Source organism: Amblyomma mixtum, chromosome 5 (genome assembly GCF_055824585.1).
Source record: "Amblyomma mixtum isolate Tamu chromosome 5, ASM5582458v1, whole genome shotgun sequence".
NCBI lineage: Eukaryota > Metazoa > Arthropoda > Arachnida > Ixodida > Ixodidae > Amblyomma > Amblyomma mixtum.
The window spans coordinates 198,315,178-198,330,122 of NC_143016.1; the positions used below are offsets into that span (position 1 = coordinate 198,315,178).

At 47.8% G+C, this 14,945-nt stretch overlaps 1 protein-coding gene across 2 annotated transcripts in view; it reads left to right on the forward strand.

The window, feature by feature from the left end:
* rho-7 (rhomboid family intramembrane serine protease rho-7) overlaps positions 1-14,945 on the forward strand; it is a 47,952-nt gene that overhangs the window by 26,473 nt on the left and 6,534 nt on the right. For both annotated transcript variants that reach the window (XM_089546614.1, XM_089546615.1), the window contains 3 exons: positions 5,731-5,801; positions 9,567-9,668; positions 14,206-14,303. In XM_089546614.1, coding sequence (XP_089402740.1) covers positions 5,731-5,801; positions 9,567-9,668; positions 14,206-14,303 — 271 coding nt within the window. The remainder of the gene's footprint in view (positions 1-5,730; positions 5,802-9,566; positions 9,669-14,205; positions 14,304-14,945) is intronic.

A 14,945-nucleotide genomic window follows, 5' to 3' on the forward strand; every position in this document is an offset into this window, starting at 1 on the left:
TCACACACAGCAGGCAACGGTGCGGGGGTTGCTGAAGTAGTGCGTCCGGGAAACCATATTACTCCGCCACGCATCATTTGTTCTTCTCGAAACTCCGGTCAGTGTTTGGACAAAAATAAAGAGCGTGATAAAAAGATGTGGTAGCACTGAAAATCACTGTTGAAGCTGTGAGGTGCTCAGTGTTTGGGGTCTCTTGTCATAATTTTCACGGAGTGTGAACTACTTTTTGGGCGCGGATTTAGTAGAAGCGATTCGCTCCACCAACTGTATATCATACCGCCACGTGTACTTTTTGCTTCTTGAAATTTTGACGAGTTGCAGGACGAAAATGTGGCAAGAGGTAAAACGAAGTCCAGGAGGTGCCAGTCACGGCGCTTAGGATTTGTCGCTACGAAGTATGCTTGTGTTCGCTTTGGTTGTATGGCGAACTACTTTTTGCGTGCGGACTCAGCCTGCGCGAACAGGCGCGCTAGCTGTGGCAGCTTTGCCTGCTATGTGTGAAACGGAGTGGGGACGTTGGAGAGGGCCTTTTCCTGGGACACCAGGGGCAGCACAGACTCGAGCGCATCGTGCAAGCAGCAGTGGTGGCCCTCACAGACATCGCAAAATGTTTGCTTGGCGATTTCGTCCATGTTTGTGTTGCATTTTCGTTTCCATTTAGCATTGGCCTCGTGAGGCTTACATACACGAAAGCTGTATGTAACGAAAACCTGCATATACAGTCTAGCCGACTTGTAACGGCCACAGTTATAATGAATGCTCGCTTACAAACAAGGGTCCGTCAAAATGTGTATTAGTACTGTGGTGGTGTAATGCAGTTAGAATGCCTTAAGGGAGGACGAGGGTCTTAAAACTAACTTTTTTATTTATGGCTAGAACCTCATGAAATTTTGCACACAGGTGCGTTTTTCTCTTCCGATTCCATATATGTGATCGTAATTGAGCTGGTGGCCTCAGATTGTACAAAGTCTAGAATGTAATTACGTAATTTCTTACACAGGTTTAATGAACTTTCTCATTGCATTTTGTTGCTTTTACTTACATGAATTGATAGCCAGAAAGTTCCCATACCCGGTGACATTCTTTGTTTTTCTCTAAAGGCATGTCATCGTCGAGGGTAAGAGTAAGAGTACGTCAAGAGTAAGAGGTCGCAGTATTTTACACTGCAACTCGTTAAGCTAATTGTAAATTGCCATTTATATGTGGCCTAAACAAAAAAGTAGGAATGTCATCGGGTATGGGAATTCTCTGGTAATTCATGTAAATAAAAGCAACAAAATGCAGTGAGAAAGTTCATTAAAGCTGCGTAACAAATTACCAAATTACACTCTAGAACTCAAGATAACTTTTGATCTAAGACCAGTAGCTCAATTGTGGTTATGTATTTGGAATCAGAAGAGAGCAATGCACCTGTGTGCAATACCTCATGAGATTCTATCCACAAATAAAAAGGTCAGTTTCAAGAACCTTGTCCCCCCTTAAGCGAGGCCCCACAGTCTTCCGGCAAGCGCACAGATGGAGGAGCATCTCTGAGTAACGCCCTCCTCCCAAAAGTGTGTGGGGACCCAAAGAGGCAGCAAAAATAGAAGCGGCACTGTCGGAGCAATTTCTCCAAGTGCTGCTGTCGACAGAGCACGCCTTGAGAGGCAGCGTGGGGAAAGCCACGGCCATGATGCGCGGGAAAGAATGGCAGTGCCCTCCAATGAGCGGTGTTTACGTTGTGGTGAGTGCAGGGGCCTGGATAACGCTTGACTTTTTGTTTTCATGCGACAATTCATTGGCGCGATGGGTATTGCGCACGATTTGCTCGCCCAGTAGCTTGTTGAGCAAAGAGAATAAACAGCGCAAGCGACGACAAGCACAGGAAACAAGGAAACGGACGACACAGCGCTGACTAACAACTGAGGGTTTATTACAGATCATACAATACATAGATGTCAGGAATGTGGAAAGATATACAAAGTGCAAAAGCACCATAAATGTGACAACAGCAACAAAAGCAATAGATTTCTAGTGTTTCAAGAAATGCACGGCGCGGCAGAAAAGGACAAAACGTAGAAAAAACACCACAAAGCGTCAACTAACAACTGATTTTATTGAAACCCGCGTCAACGAATATATGCTTTGCACTCATCAACGACAAAAAAGAAAAAAAAGATAACATGCAGTGAAGAGAGCATTAGGCACAAAATGATTAGCACCCATGGCACGCGTGACACAAGCGAACATCGTCATGCCCCAAATCTAGTCATTCTGACGCTTCTCAAGAGAGAATTAGAATTCCTATCAGAATGATTAGATTTGGAGCATGACGATGTTCGCGTGTGTCACACATGCCATGTTCAATCCCGGCCGCAGTGGTCGAATTTCGATAGAGGCGAAATTCCAGAGGCCTATGTACTGTGCAATGTCAGTGCACGTTAAAGAACCCCAGATGGTCGAAGTTCCCAGAGCCCTCCACTACGGCGTCTCTCATAGCCTTAGTCGCTTTGGGACGTTAAACCCCCATAAACTAAACTGAACCATCGTCTGACGTACTTCTCGGCCACGTCAAATTTCCTGCTCGCTGCATGCTTGCTGTGTGCGAGAGCAAACTCCCAGCCATGCCGCTATTAAAGGGACTGCGGAGCACTGCCTGAGAGGATGCCAGCCATACTTCAGGTAGAATCTTTGTGTCACACAGATGCTGACTCAAAAAGAATTACACGAATCGATGCATAGGAACGGGAGTTGTGCAGTGAAGAAATTTCAAAATAAAAGCAAACAAATTGCTGCTCTCAACTCGAATTTGGGGGGCTTTCCATTCCTTTTCCGCTCTCCATATGAGACTTTGAGAGGGGAGTAATCAAAACAGCATATCTGAGCACGTTGCGGAAGTTTGCACCTCATGGTTGCCTGTTTGCTGAAACTCATTCTTGCCAAGGCTGGCAGTGTTGTTTCCAAGGTTACAACAACCATGTGGATGTCCAGCTGGCAAAGCGATGCTTCATCGTCACGTCGATGGTGCAGAAGGTTCAGTTGAGTTCAGTTCAGTCTATTTTCCTTAAAGGCCCCCTTGTATCGAGGGGTATTACATAAGGGGTGGGATTTTGATGACATGAGCAGAGAAAACAGCAAGCATTAATTAGCACTGAAGGTGGTCGGTTACGTGTTCTTGAAAAGTAGAGGATGAAGCGATGTTGACGATGTCACGGGGTAGGCCGTTCCAGTCCGTTGCTGCTCGAAGGAAAAATGAAGCGGAAAAGGTGGCAGTATGCGATGGCGGCCGGGCAACTTGCAGGGGATTAACATTGGTTAATGGCCTTCCCTGACTTATCCAAGCTCAAGATACCTTTTAGCATAGTGCGTGCCGCTACTGCCCCCGTGTACCGTGCTTTGCCACTGCGCGCTGATGACGGGAACGTGGCGCCATCTGGCGGCCGCGCCCGGTGATCCTCCTCAAGTGGCCAATGCGCTCTGTTAAATGTGGAACAAATGTCTTTCTTCCCTGTGTCCTTCCTTGGGACCAAAACGAGCGCTTGTAGATGGCTCGATCAGGTCTATTCCACCATGCCATTCTCAGATACATAGAGAGTGCGTAGCCTTAACTGCTGTTTCCTATTTCATAGATGTGTACAGAGAGGGGCAAAGTCCTTCGATGCAGAATATCAGCCAGAGCCTCTGGTGGTGTTTTTTTTTTGTTTTGCTTCCCTTTGAAGTGCTTTTATGTAAGGGAGACGTGTTGGTTTTGTTGATTTAATACAAAACCCAAGTACATGGCAAAACGTTTATTCATTTAACACAGTTTGCAGTGCATTTACTCTTCGACCAATCATCAGGCTCTCACGTGGTGATGTCACATCCACTGCTGAAAACCGTCACTGCGTGGTGTCATCATCAGCGCCACGAATTTGTTTTTGCGAGCTAATTAAAATATTAAAATCTGGAACATACACGTTGCGACCGATGCTAATAGCATCACTATAACTCATTCTATGCAAACAACAGGCACAATGTGATGTGCGGCCCCTTCAAGGTGGTTGCGATGCTCGGCAGCAGCACATGGCAAACTATCGCAACTCTCGTGCCTCCGACAGCCACCGAAACGTGGAGGAAGGCACTAAAAACTGGAGCTGGTGATGTCGATATGGATAGCGGGAGTTCGCGGCAGAGGAAAAGGTTGTTGATGATGATGATGATGAGCTGGGGCCTGGGGCGCCATCTGTGGGTGGCACGTGGAAGCTGCTGTGCACAGCCTCCGCGATCAAGCGCACCATTGCTCACAGCAGGAGCTGATAGCGGAGGCCACGCCACTTGCATTTAGGGGGCTATTTGTGCGTGGGTCATGGAAAAGTCGGGTGTGGCCCTTGCATGGATCTTTTTTTTTACATATTTCCTTCAGGAAAACAGGGTGCGGCCCTTACGCGTGTTTATACGGAATGTGTCAGCTGAGGAACACATTCGTTCCTTCATTCTTGTATAAGATGACCTTAATGTGGGGCTAAACTGTGCTCTCTTTGTGTCACTCTCTCCTTATTTATTTATTTATTTCATATACTTTCCGGGCCCGAAGGCATTACAGAAAGGAGTGGTACAAAAAAAATACAGTGCATAGTTGTACAAAACTGAAGTTATACGATGGCAGAAAATGCAGTTTTCTTGAATTTCTCAACATCGGTAATAGCAGCGATGGAGGGAGGAAGGCTGTTCCAGTCAACGCTGGTTTTAGGAATAAAAAAATCATGACACAATTTTGTTCTCGAAAATGGAACACCAACTTTAAATATATGATCGGAACGGGATGAAATGTATAAAGGGCTCGAAAAAAGATGATCCTTTAATAGAGGGTTATGATGATACAGTCTGTGAAGAAGACACAGTCGAAAACACTTTCGGCGCGAAGAAAGGTTTAGTAAGGCAAGTGTGTTTTTCATCACGCCTATTCAAATCGTTCAGCTTGAATGATGGAACAAAATGGCCCATTATGTGCACATCCTGTGAACATCATCCTGTATGTTGGAGCAGAATTGTGGGTGGAGTATTTTTGAACTTACCATGAGAGTAATGTGATGCGACAGCGGTGGCGTCTTGTACCAACAACCCTGCTTAGCAATGCTGCTGTCCTCACAATTCTGCAGCATCAACGTTTGAATTTTCAGATGGAAGCGACATCTTTTTGTGAAAAAATGATGCCTGTTTATCTGATCTTAGTTTGGACTGAGATGACTGCAGTTCCAGCCCAACCCAACGTAACGACCAGTACCTGTCTGTGACTCTTCTTTCTGGGGGCTGGGCCTCTCTCCCAAGGTTCTGAAAGTTTTCATGCACTCAGGAGCCCAAGGGATTCAGTTTTCTCCAAGACGGCCCAGGGTCGACGGAGGAGCCCAACGGGCTTCGCTCCAGCGCTTGATTTTTTTTCTAAACGGAAAGTTTGGCATTGAGAGTTTGGTACCTTTGAATACTCGTTTCTGACACAGTAGTGCATAGGCTGTATTTCAACATTTCTCATTCTCCTATTTTCTGTGCGAGTAAAATGATTTGATGAGGTTTTGTGTGGGTGTTTAAAATTTTCCCATTCAAAATTTTTGTTTCTCCATAAGCACAGTGTATGCTGTTTGGCAATAAAGCAAAAGCTTTGGGTGAGTAAATGTTCCATGCACACCAGCTTGAAGTGCCCCATGGTGAGGGAAGAGTTGCTGCCCCAAGCGTGCCTTGTGGGAGGAGACTGAGAAGAGCTTCTCCCCACTGCAGGTGTGGTGTCTTCCCTGGCCAGCTACCTGCACAAGGTTGCCATGCGAGGAGGTGCCATGTCCCTGGGTGCGGTGCGTACTCTCTCAGTCTCTCCTGTCTGGCCACCATGTGTTTCACGCAGGGCCTTTTGGGAACCTGCCCCTGCGTTGGCTCCACATTGATTGGAGCTCTGCACGATTCCAACAGTTATATTGCAAGCAGAATGCACATGGATCAGTGATGGCCATGAAACTCACTTCAGTTTCAGTTTTCAGTTTATTCGCTTTGGATGAGGGTGATACAAAAGAGGGTGACAAAAGCATCTGGGCCCTTATTAGCAGGCTGCTATTTCGGGCCCATGCAGTAAGTGCACAAAATAGCGTACCCAGGTGTCGAGAGAAGAAAAAAAATGTGTACATTTTATACGCAAGCAAATGCAACCAATGAAATGAAGGAAAAGACAACAGAGGACGTTCGTTACAAACATTGAATAATACATAGACACAGATTCAAGACTATTAGATCATTCTATACCAACCAAGTAGTACACTTTTTAGTACACTACATTTCGGCAAGAGATTGGAAGTTGTTTTTGTAGATAATGCCCTTTACCGGCGACATGCCAGACAGTGCTCCTGCAGGGTCAGCGCCTCATTTGTGTCATGTCATGGTGACAAACAGCAGTAGTCAAGGAACAAGCCTGTACGGTGCAGAAGGAAGCCTGAAAATGCACTGCTGACACAGTCTTTATCCAACAACATCCTTTCCGAAAGGCCATCTCGCATGCAAGCCTTGAAAGTTACTATAGTTCATACTATTCCTCTTAGAGTTCAAGGCCTCTTTCTCCCACTTCCTTTGCCATTTTATATTGCCGCAAATCTTTGCAGTGTTTGTTTTTGTTCATTCCTCAAAGCTGCTGGCACGCCGCTTTATCACTTTACTTGTGATGCAAGAAGTGACCAGATTTATCTCGATTGATCACATCCAGGCGGAGCTGATTCTGTGTCATTCCAGAATGTTCAGTGACTTTGCATGCTTTATCTCGAAAGTTCTGTATCAGCTTTAAACTGAGCACAGCCAAGGAGCACGCTTGCTGGCACTGACTCATTCAGTTCTTTGCGGGCGCAGGTCAGCCCGAGTAAAGAGTTTTGTTTGGAAGCCATTTTCGTCATCTTTCTGCCCTCTGGACTGCTGCGACTGATGAGTGCTAATGAATTTGTTGTCTGATCTGAGCTGAGTGTTGTGACTTTGTTCAGGTCACTAACAGCTGGCTAACCTGAATCTGCATGCACGTTTATGCTGCTCGCATTATGAAACAGCTGCGCACCATATGAAGCGCTGTCTGTCAAATCTCAAGATTAGTACACTTCACCCTTCAGAACAAAATCCCATATGAATAGTTTTTTTCCACATACTATACACGAATGGAATTCCATACCTGTCGAGGTATTGCAATCACAAAAGTTTGCAGAAGAGCTTGAAAAACATCTCTCTTCTATAAACTAACTGAAACAAAAGTAGTGTTCGCAATCTACGATGTTTTCCCAATTTTCTTCACTCTGTGATGCCGTTTCTTTTTTTCCCAAAAACAGTTCTGTTGTTTCGAGTAAAAATTGCCCGCCTGTTTGTGATTCCACTCTTCATGTCAACAAAAATAGCGCAGGAACTGAACAAGGACATGCAAGGACACACACTGTTCTGTTCGTGCGCTATTTTTGTTGACATGTGTTAGCAACAAGCCCTAGCTGCCACCTTAATAGATTCAACTCTTCCTGTTTTGTTAGTTATTGTGCTGGTGCCAGAACGTACTTGATTGAGCAACACTGCTACACCCAGCATTATTTTTCGTTAGTGGTTATTGTTGTTTTGCATTGTCACATCTTTTACTTTATTGCCCCTCCTGCCAGGGCCAGTTTTTTGGCCTGCAGTATCAATAAATAAATAAATAAATAAAAAGCAGCCAATAAGAATGTTCCATAAGAAATGCGAGAACCAAAGTAAAGCCCGCCTGGCCACTAATGTCTGTGATCTGTTGTTGCAACTGGGATTTGCACTTGGTGCTCCAGTTGAGCTCTCTCTTTGTGGAGCATCATGGGCCACTACACGAGTTATCACGGCAATTTTGCTGAACAATTTGCTGGGTCCATACAATTGCCAAATGGGCGAGTTGGCAATAGATTGTTGCGGGTAGCAGCGCTAGTGAATGATATGTTTTGTTTTATTTAGAAATTGATTCAAGTCGTATGAACCAGCCTAATTTGCACAATACAGTCAAGCCCACTTGTAACAGCAGCACTTGTAATGAACACTCACATATTATAAACGAGGTCACTGCTGCCATCAAAATATGCATCAGATGCAATGAACTCTGATGGCAGCATAACTGGATTAGGACAAACAAGATGCTATAAGCCCTCAGCCGAAAAACTCACACTTGTGAGTTTTGTGTTGCTAAGCTCAGCTCCGAGATTGCAATGTTCAGAAAAGCGTTTGAGCGATGCCACTGACAGACTCTACGTGAGCCCAGAATAGAAAGAACATCTTGCAAGGTTTTGTCTTGCGGTTTGGCAGGCTTAGCGAGATTCTGATGTTTTCTGTCCACAGCAACTAAGAAAGACTTCTTTTTCTCTCCTGTGATGCCATATGTGTTGAAAAAGGCTTTAAGGTGATTAACGTAGCAAGGCCACACATCTCCACCTGTTCCATCAAACGCCTAACATTGGCATGACGGCATTCTTGCGCATTGACACCCGGAGCAGAAGAACAAACTCACGTGCGCAGAAGTGGGCGGTCGAACATGGATCGCTTGAATGCCTTTCTTCCTCATCGCCACTTGTTGCGAGCATGGTGGCCCTTGCCGAGACGCGTACTGGCTCGGCGGTCGCCGTCAACGGCTGCACTCCGAGGAACACACACCACTGTGCAAACATCACATGCACTGCCTCTTTATTCTCGCACAACTCTGCCTCTTGGTGGCGCCATGACTGGATGAAAATGAAACTAGCAAAAGAAAACAACATTGTAACTCCGAATCATCTTTTCTTGGGCTAGTTGGTTTTTCATGCTGTAGGTGTTTGCAGCGCACACGAAACACGGACGGACAGCGCTGTGTTTCGTTCCCTTTTCTGTCCGTCCGTGTTTCGTGTGCGCTGCAAACACCTACAGCATTGTAACTCCGTGGTTGACCGTGAAGAATTGTTCTGAGTGCCAAGTCTGTAGGTAACTTTTTGTTCTCCAGTTGGCAAACAGCACGTGTCTTGTTCTTCCTTTTCTGCTGATAGCAGCCAAAATGAATGCAGCTAGCCCAGCTTTCTGTTCTGCCATATCAGGTCATGGTGTGGTGTCGGCCTGGTTTCCAACAGATGGCCATTTTGCGGAGGCAGTGGAAGGCTGCCTTGTTGCCCCTCGCAGCACTTCCCCTGCACCACCTGCTGTTGGCACTGTGTGAGGCTGCACTGCCACTTCCCCAGTTGTCCTTGTGCAACTTCTAATTGGGAGGGAGGGGGAGTACGCGGGCTCGAACCCGATCGCAGCGGCTGCGTTTCGATGGAGGTGAAACACAAGAGGTGCCTGTGTGCTGTGCGATGTCAGTGCACATTAAAGATCCCCAGGCGGTCGAAATCATTCCGGAGAGCTCCATTACCTCTCCATTATGGCACCTCTTTCTCTCTTTCTTCTTTCACTCTCACCTTCCTCCCTTCCCTTACAACGGTTCAGGTGTCCCCCCCCCCTCCCCGAGATATGTGAGACAGATACTGTTCCATTTCCTTTCCTCAAAAAACCAATTTAATTTAAACAAAATGCAAATCCTCTGACATTCAAGAAGGTGGTTTCTTCCCTGTCCTCCTCCTCCGCAGTCGGGGGCCATCCTGGCGGTGGTTGCAGCGCTGTGTGTGCAGTACCCAGAGGCGCAGCTGAGCATCATCTTCCTGCCCTTCTTCACCTTCTCAGCGGCAGCGGTGAGTCTCTGCTCTGAGGAGCCTTCATCTTGGGCAGAGGAAATGCCGCAAGGAGTGTTTGTGGCCCAAAATGTTGTCCACACGTCTACCCCTGCGCAGTGATTCTGATCTCACCTGGTGCTCAGGATTTCACTGCTACAGACCAGAACTAGGTGTGGGATTCCTCATGAGTCAGGATACAGGAGTCTAAAAATGAAACAGACTCCATGCCGTGCACTCACCCTGGCATCGTGCACGATGTGGAGGTCCTCGGAAATGTGCGTTGTGGCAACCACAGAATGGCAAGGTCTCGAATTAGCTTAGGCCTGAGAAGGGAACGGAGGAAATTAGTGAAGTGGAAGCCCATTAACGAGTTAGCAGTAAGACGGGAAGTAGGGGAATTCAGGATGTCGCTACAGAACACATGTCTGGCTCTAACTGAGGAAGACGATCTTAATATTCAAACAATGAAAGATAATCTCACAGCTATCATTACGGAGTGTGCAGTAGAAGTAGGTGGTAGCATGGTTCCACAGGACACCGGCAAACTATCTCAGGAGGCGAAATATCTCATTAAGAAACGCCAGAGCATAAAAGCATCTAGCCCTACAGACAGAATACAACTGGCTCAGCTATCAAAGTTGATAAATAAGTGCAAGGTAGCTGACATAAGGAAGTTTAATATGGAGAAATTCGGGCATACTCCAAAGAATGGAGGCAGCCTAAAAGCAATTAATAGGAAACTAGGCACAGGTAAAAACAAGGTGTATGCGCAAGAGACAAAGAGGGCAATATCATTAGCAATGTGGATAAGATAGCTTAAAAAGCGCTGATGAATTCTATACAAATCTATAAAGTAGCGAATGTAATCAGAATGTTGATGAGAGAGGCATTAGTGCACAGCAATGGGACATCCCGCCAGTAACGAAGGAGGAAGTAAAGAAAGCCTTGGGAGCAATGCAGAGGGGGAAAGCAGCTGGTGGGGATCAGGTGTAACTGCAGATTTGTTGAAGGATGGAGGAGAGATTGTGCTACAAAACTAGCCACCCTGTATACGCAATGCCTTGTGACCTCGAGAGTACCAGAAGCTTGGAAGAACGCTAATATTATCTTAATTCATAAGAAAGGACACGTCAAGGACTTGAAGAATTACAGACCAATCAGCTTATTGTCCGTTGCCTACAAGGTATTTACTGATACAGTTCTCATACAGTTCAAAACTGCGTGGACCCCACCCCGTGGTCGCGTACGCTACTGAGCACACGCCGACGACGGCGTGCCTTGCTCTGAGGGAACGAAGGAACGACACACTAGCTGACACAAACAAGGCATTTATTGCTATAACAACAACAATGCCAGCTAGCAACAAAATATGCTGAGGAATCGAGGACGTCCGACTCACCAGCATGGTTATGAGTGAATGTTCGCCCACGCTAGGGCAAGGTAGGAACTCTGAGGCTGGGCGGGTCAGGCTGGCGGAACATGTTTCCAGCACGAGGCGCCCACTGACGAAGAGCGGAGCCTTGCGCGTGAACGTCCTCACGCTTTTCCTGTCCCGAACAGAAGAGGAGCCGTCTCTCCTCCCTGCGCACGCAGCGAACACACCATTTGTGGCGCCCATGTCGCTGTGACGCCAGCGCCCTCCCCTGTTAGTTAAAGTAACACGCTAGGGAGAGTGCATCACGGGGAAGCTAACTAAAGGGGGCGACTAAGGCGCATCCCCACATCCCCCAACCTTAAACAGACCCACGCTCCTGCAAGTACATGTTGGGGGGGGGGAGTCTCCTGGTCTTCATATCCTTGAGGCTGGTCTTGCAGCGCAGAATATGCCGACAGCGTCCACGCAGTCTTCCGTGGTATTCCGAAGGTGGCGTGAGGGTCTCTGCTCGCATGGCCCGTAGACTACGTATCCGCAGGCCCGCGAAGAGAAGGCCGGTTGACCACTGCAGGCCAGGATTCTGCAGTAGTCGCCAGGGTAACAGCAGCTGGAGGTGACTGCTGACTGGTGTCGCCATGGCTGTCCCGGATGGATGCACCAAACAGGATACAGGCAGCTCCGTCAAAGCAGGCAGCAGCGAGACAATGTGCACGTGAGAGCAAGCCTGGGTGGCCCCGCGGATCTGCAAGATTTCTGAAACACACTCCGCATGCCTTTAACGTAGGTCACGGGAGGGGAAACGGCCTCCGCAATGGCCTCGGGGCTCAATGCTAAACTTACTAGCAAAACGTGTCGGGCGGCTGTGCGAACGCAAAGTTCAAGTGAACAAAGCCCTTTCTTGAGTTGAACGAGACTGCTCAGTTCATGTGAGGTTACAAAATGGGTGGGCAGCGAAGTGCGCCCCCTCTCAACACCACGGTCCGGTGGTCGTGTCTCTTCCGACATGGTGCAGGCAGTTCTGAAAAGCCTCACTGCCATTGTGACACTGACCCTCAACAAAAGAAAGACCCAAAACAGGTTTTGTGCACGCAGCCGCGAGGAGACATCAGCTTTGTGGGGTGGTCCTTCCCGCTCACTGCACAAAGCAGCTTCTGAGCGGTCGGCGCCCACCCTATCGGACGGTGTCGGAGCACCCGATGCCAAGCTGCAATACCAGCGAGCTCGTAGCTGCACCCGTGGCCCCAGGTCACCCGGCTCCCAGAGTCAAATCAGAGACAGCGAGAAAATATGTGCAGAAAACTCGGACCACCCACGTGGCTTCTGTACTCACTTGCTTCGGGCTCTGCAACTCCGCAGGCGCTAGGCCTCACGCTCCCTCGATGCGGACCATGTGGTTCTCGTTCTGAAGGAACTCCAGAGAAAACTTGACGAAAAACGTGCTGAGCATGTTGAAAAGTTCAAGCATGCTGCAGCGCAATACACCTCGCACTCAAGGAAGCATGCCGCAAATCCTAGCGATCAAAATTCGTGCTAGGCCTAGCACTTGTCAAGTCCGGACAAAGAGCATTCCTCGAACCGAACAGGCAGTCATCCAATGTTCCAAGAGCAGGCCCCACGTTGGGTGCCAGATGTGGGGTTTTAATTGGGGAGATAAATACGTTCTCTGTTTAACCACGGCTGACATAGTTCAAAACTGCGCGGACCCCACTCCGTGGTACGCTACCGAGCGCACGCCAACCACGGCGGGCCTTGCTCCGAGGGAACAAAGGAACGACACACTGGCTGACACAAACAAGGCATTTATTGTTACAACAACAATAACGCCAACTAGCAACAAAATACACTGAGGAATCGAGCACGTCCGACTCACCAGCACGGTTACGAGCGAGTGTTCGCCCTTGGTAGGGCAGAGGGAAACTCCAAAGCCGAGCGGGTAGGGCTGGAGGGCTTTGGTCCTCGTTTTTGGCGCTAAGTTCATCATGAATGGAGGGACACAGGTGAAGGAGTGCGTTGTCAGTTCTGGTCACCAAGATCAGGCCACACCGTAGACCTGGTTACGCAATTCCATTGACATGCAGAGTTTTTTTTTTTTTTTTAACACGGAGAATTGTGCGGCGCCTGGCTTTGAGCCCTGGTCCTCTTGCATGCAAGGTGGATGATCTACCTCTACTCCATCGATTACTGCCTCATTTTCCCAGTGGATTTTTAACAAATAGAAACAGTAGTTCAGATACTTTTTTCTTCAGCATAAATGCCGCAGGTGTACTAAATGAAAATAATGTATGTAACTACGCATGGTTTTGCAGTGAGAGAAGGCAGCCGCTGCAACCGCCAGTGGTCATGGTTGGAGATGCCTGACATATATCTCCTAAATGTACTGTGCACAGTCGGTACTTATGATGATGACGAGCTAATGACATCCTAGTCGAAATCAAGGAATGGGCTGAGGCAGGGCATGTAATGTGAAGGCAAGATAACTCATGGTCTTTGAGGGTAACAGACCAGATTCCAAGGGACGGCAAGCGTAGCAGGGGGTGGGAGAAAGTTAGGTGGGCGGATGAGATTAAGAAATTTGTGTGAATACGGTGGCTGCAACTGGTGAAGGACAGGGTTGACTGGGGAGACATGGGAGAGGCCTTTGCCCTGCAGTGGGAGTAGTCGGGCTGATGACGATGAAGATGGCTCAAGTCACCTGTGAAACGAACAAACAGAGGCAATGTAATGGCATGAATTCAGTAGAGCAAGAGCCTGAGAAGGAAAGAAGAAATAGGAAACATTTGGGGGACTAATATTTGGAGCCTGCCCACAAGCGGCAGTGGTATCGAAATGGCAGCTGCCATCATTGCTGCTGCTGTGGGCTCAATGAGGGACCCTTGGAATTAAGTACCGTTATCTGCCTCCGCTCTGACGAAGTGCACACCAACTTATTGGCCACCTAATTCTGTCTCTTCCGGTGGCATGCACACTGCAAGCGGACCTGCAGTGAATGAGGGTAAGTCAGTGGCAGTTACAGGAAGACCAAGCAAACACAGCTGATTGCCATTAGTGCCTGCGTTGTAGTGAATGAGCCTTGCACGTTGCTAGGGAGACGGAAACATCCATTTAAAGCAAGGAGTTGCCACTGCTGAAATGGCACCACTTCAGTTTGTGCTGCCAGTGGAACAAGTGTGGTGCACGCAGGCCCTCAAGGGTGTGCTGGTGTTTGATGCGGCGGGGGTGCTACTGCGGTGGCGTCTTCTCGACCATGCAGCCCACCTGGGGGGCACCCTGTTTGGTGTGTAAGTGACCTTTCTCACTCCTGGGCATGTCAGACTGGGCCAAAATTCAGAGCTTAGCAGATTGTCGTGACGCCTGTAGTCAATAACATAAACTGCATTCACGTTACAAACTCTAGGGTGGGTGATAAACGCACAGTACCAGGCACCAAATTCATTGAAACAGAAGTTCACAGGTATAACAGTCAGAGAAATACCATATTTACTCGCATAATGATCGCACTTTTTTCAAAAAAGGAATTGACGGAAATTTATTGGTACGATAATTGCGTGGGGTAAATTTTTTATAAAAAATATTTGAACACCGAGAACGCAAACACGTTGCAGGCAGACAACCCTTGTCACATGGGCGTGCTACTTGCGGTTACACCGCTGAACATGGTTATCGCGAACCAAGCTCAGCGATCTCGGCTTACGTCGTTAACAGAGAAGGTAGAGTGCGAAAAGTGCACGAGCTGGCCCGCTTCAAGAACGTACTTTCTTCGCACTAAGTCACGTTCCAAGAGCAAGGCATCAAAATAGGCAGTGTGCTGCGCGACAGCGCTTTTATACAGCCTTCGATCTCGTCCAATTGCGCAGCAGCAGCGTACAACAGCAACGTCCCGCGGCTCTCGAGCTACGCATTTTACTGCCGTTACGCCGAAA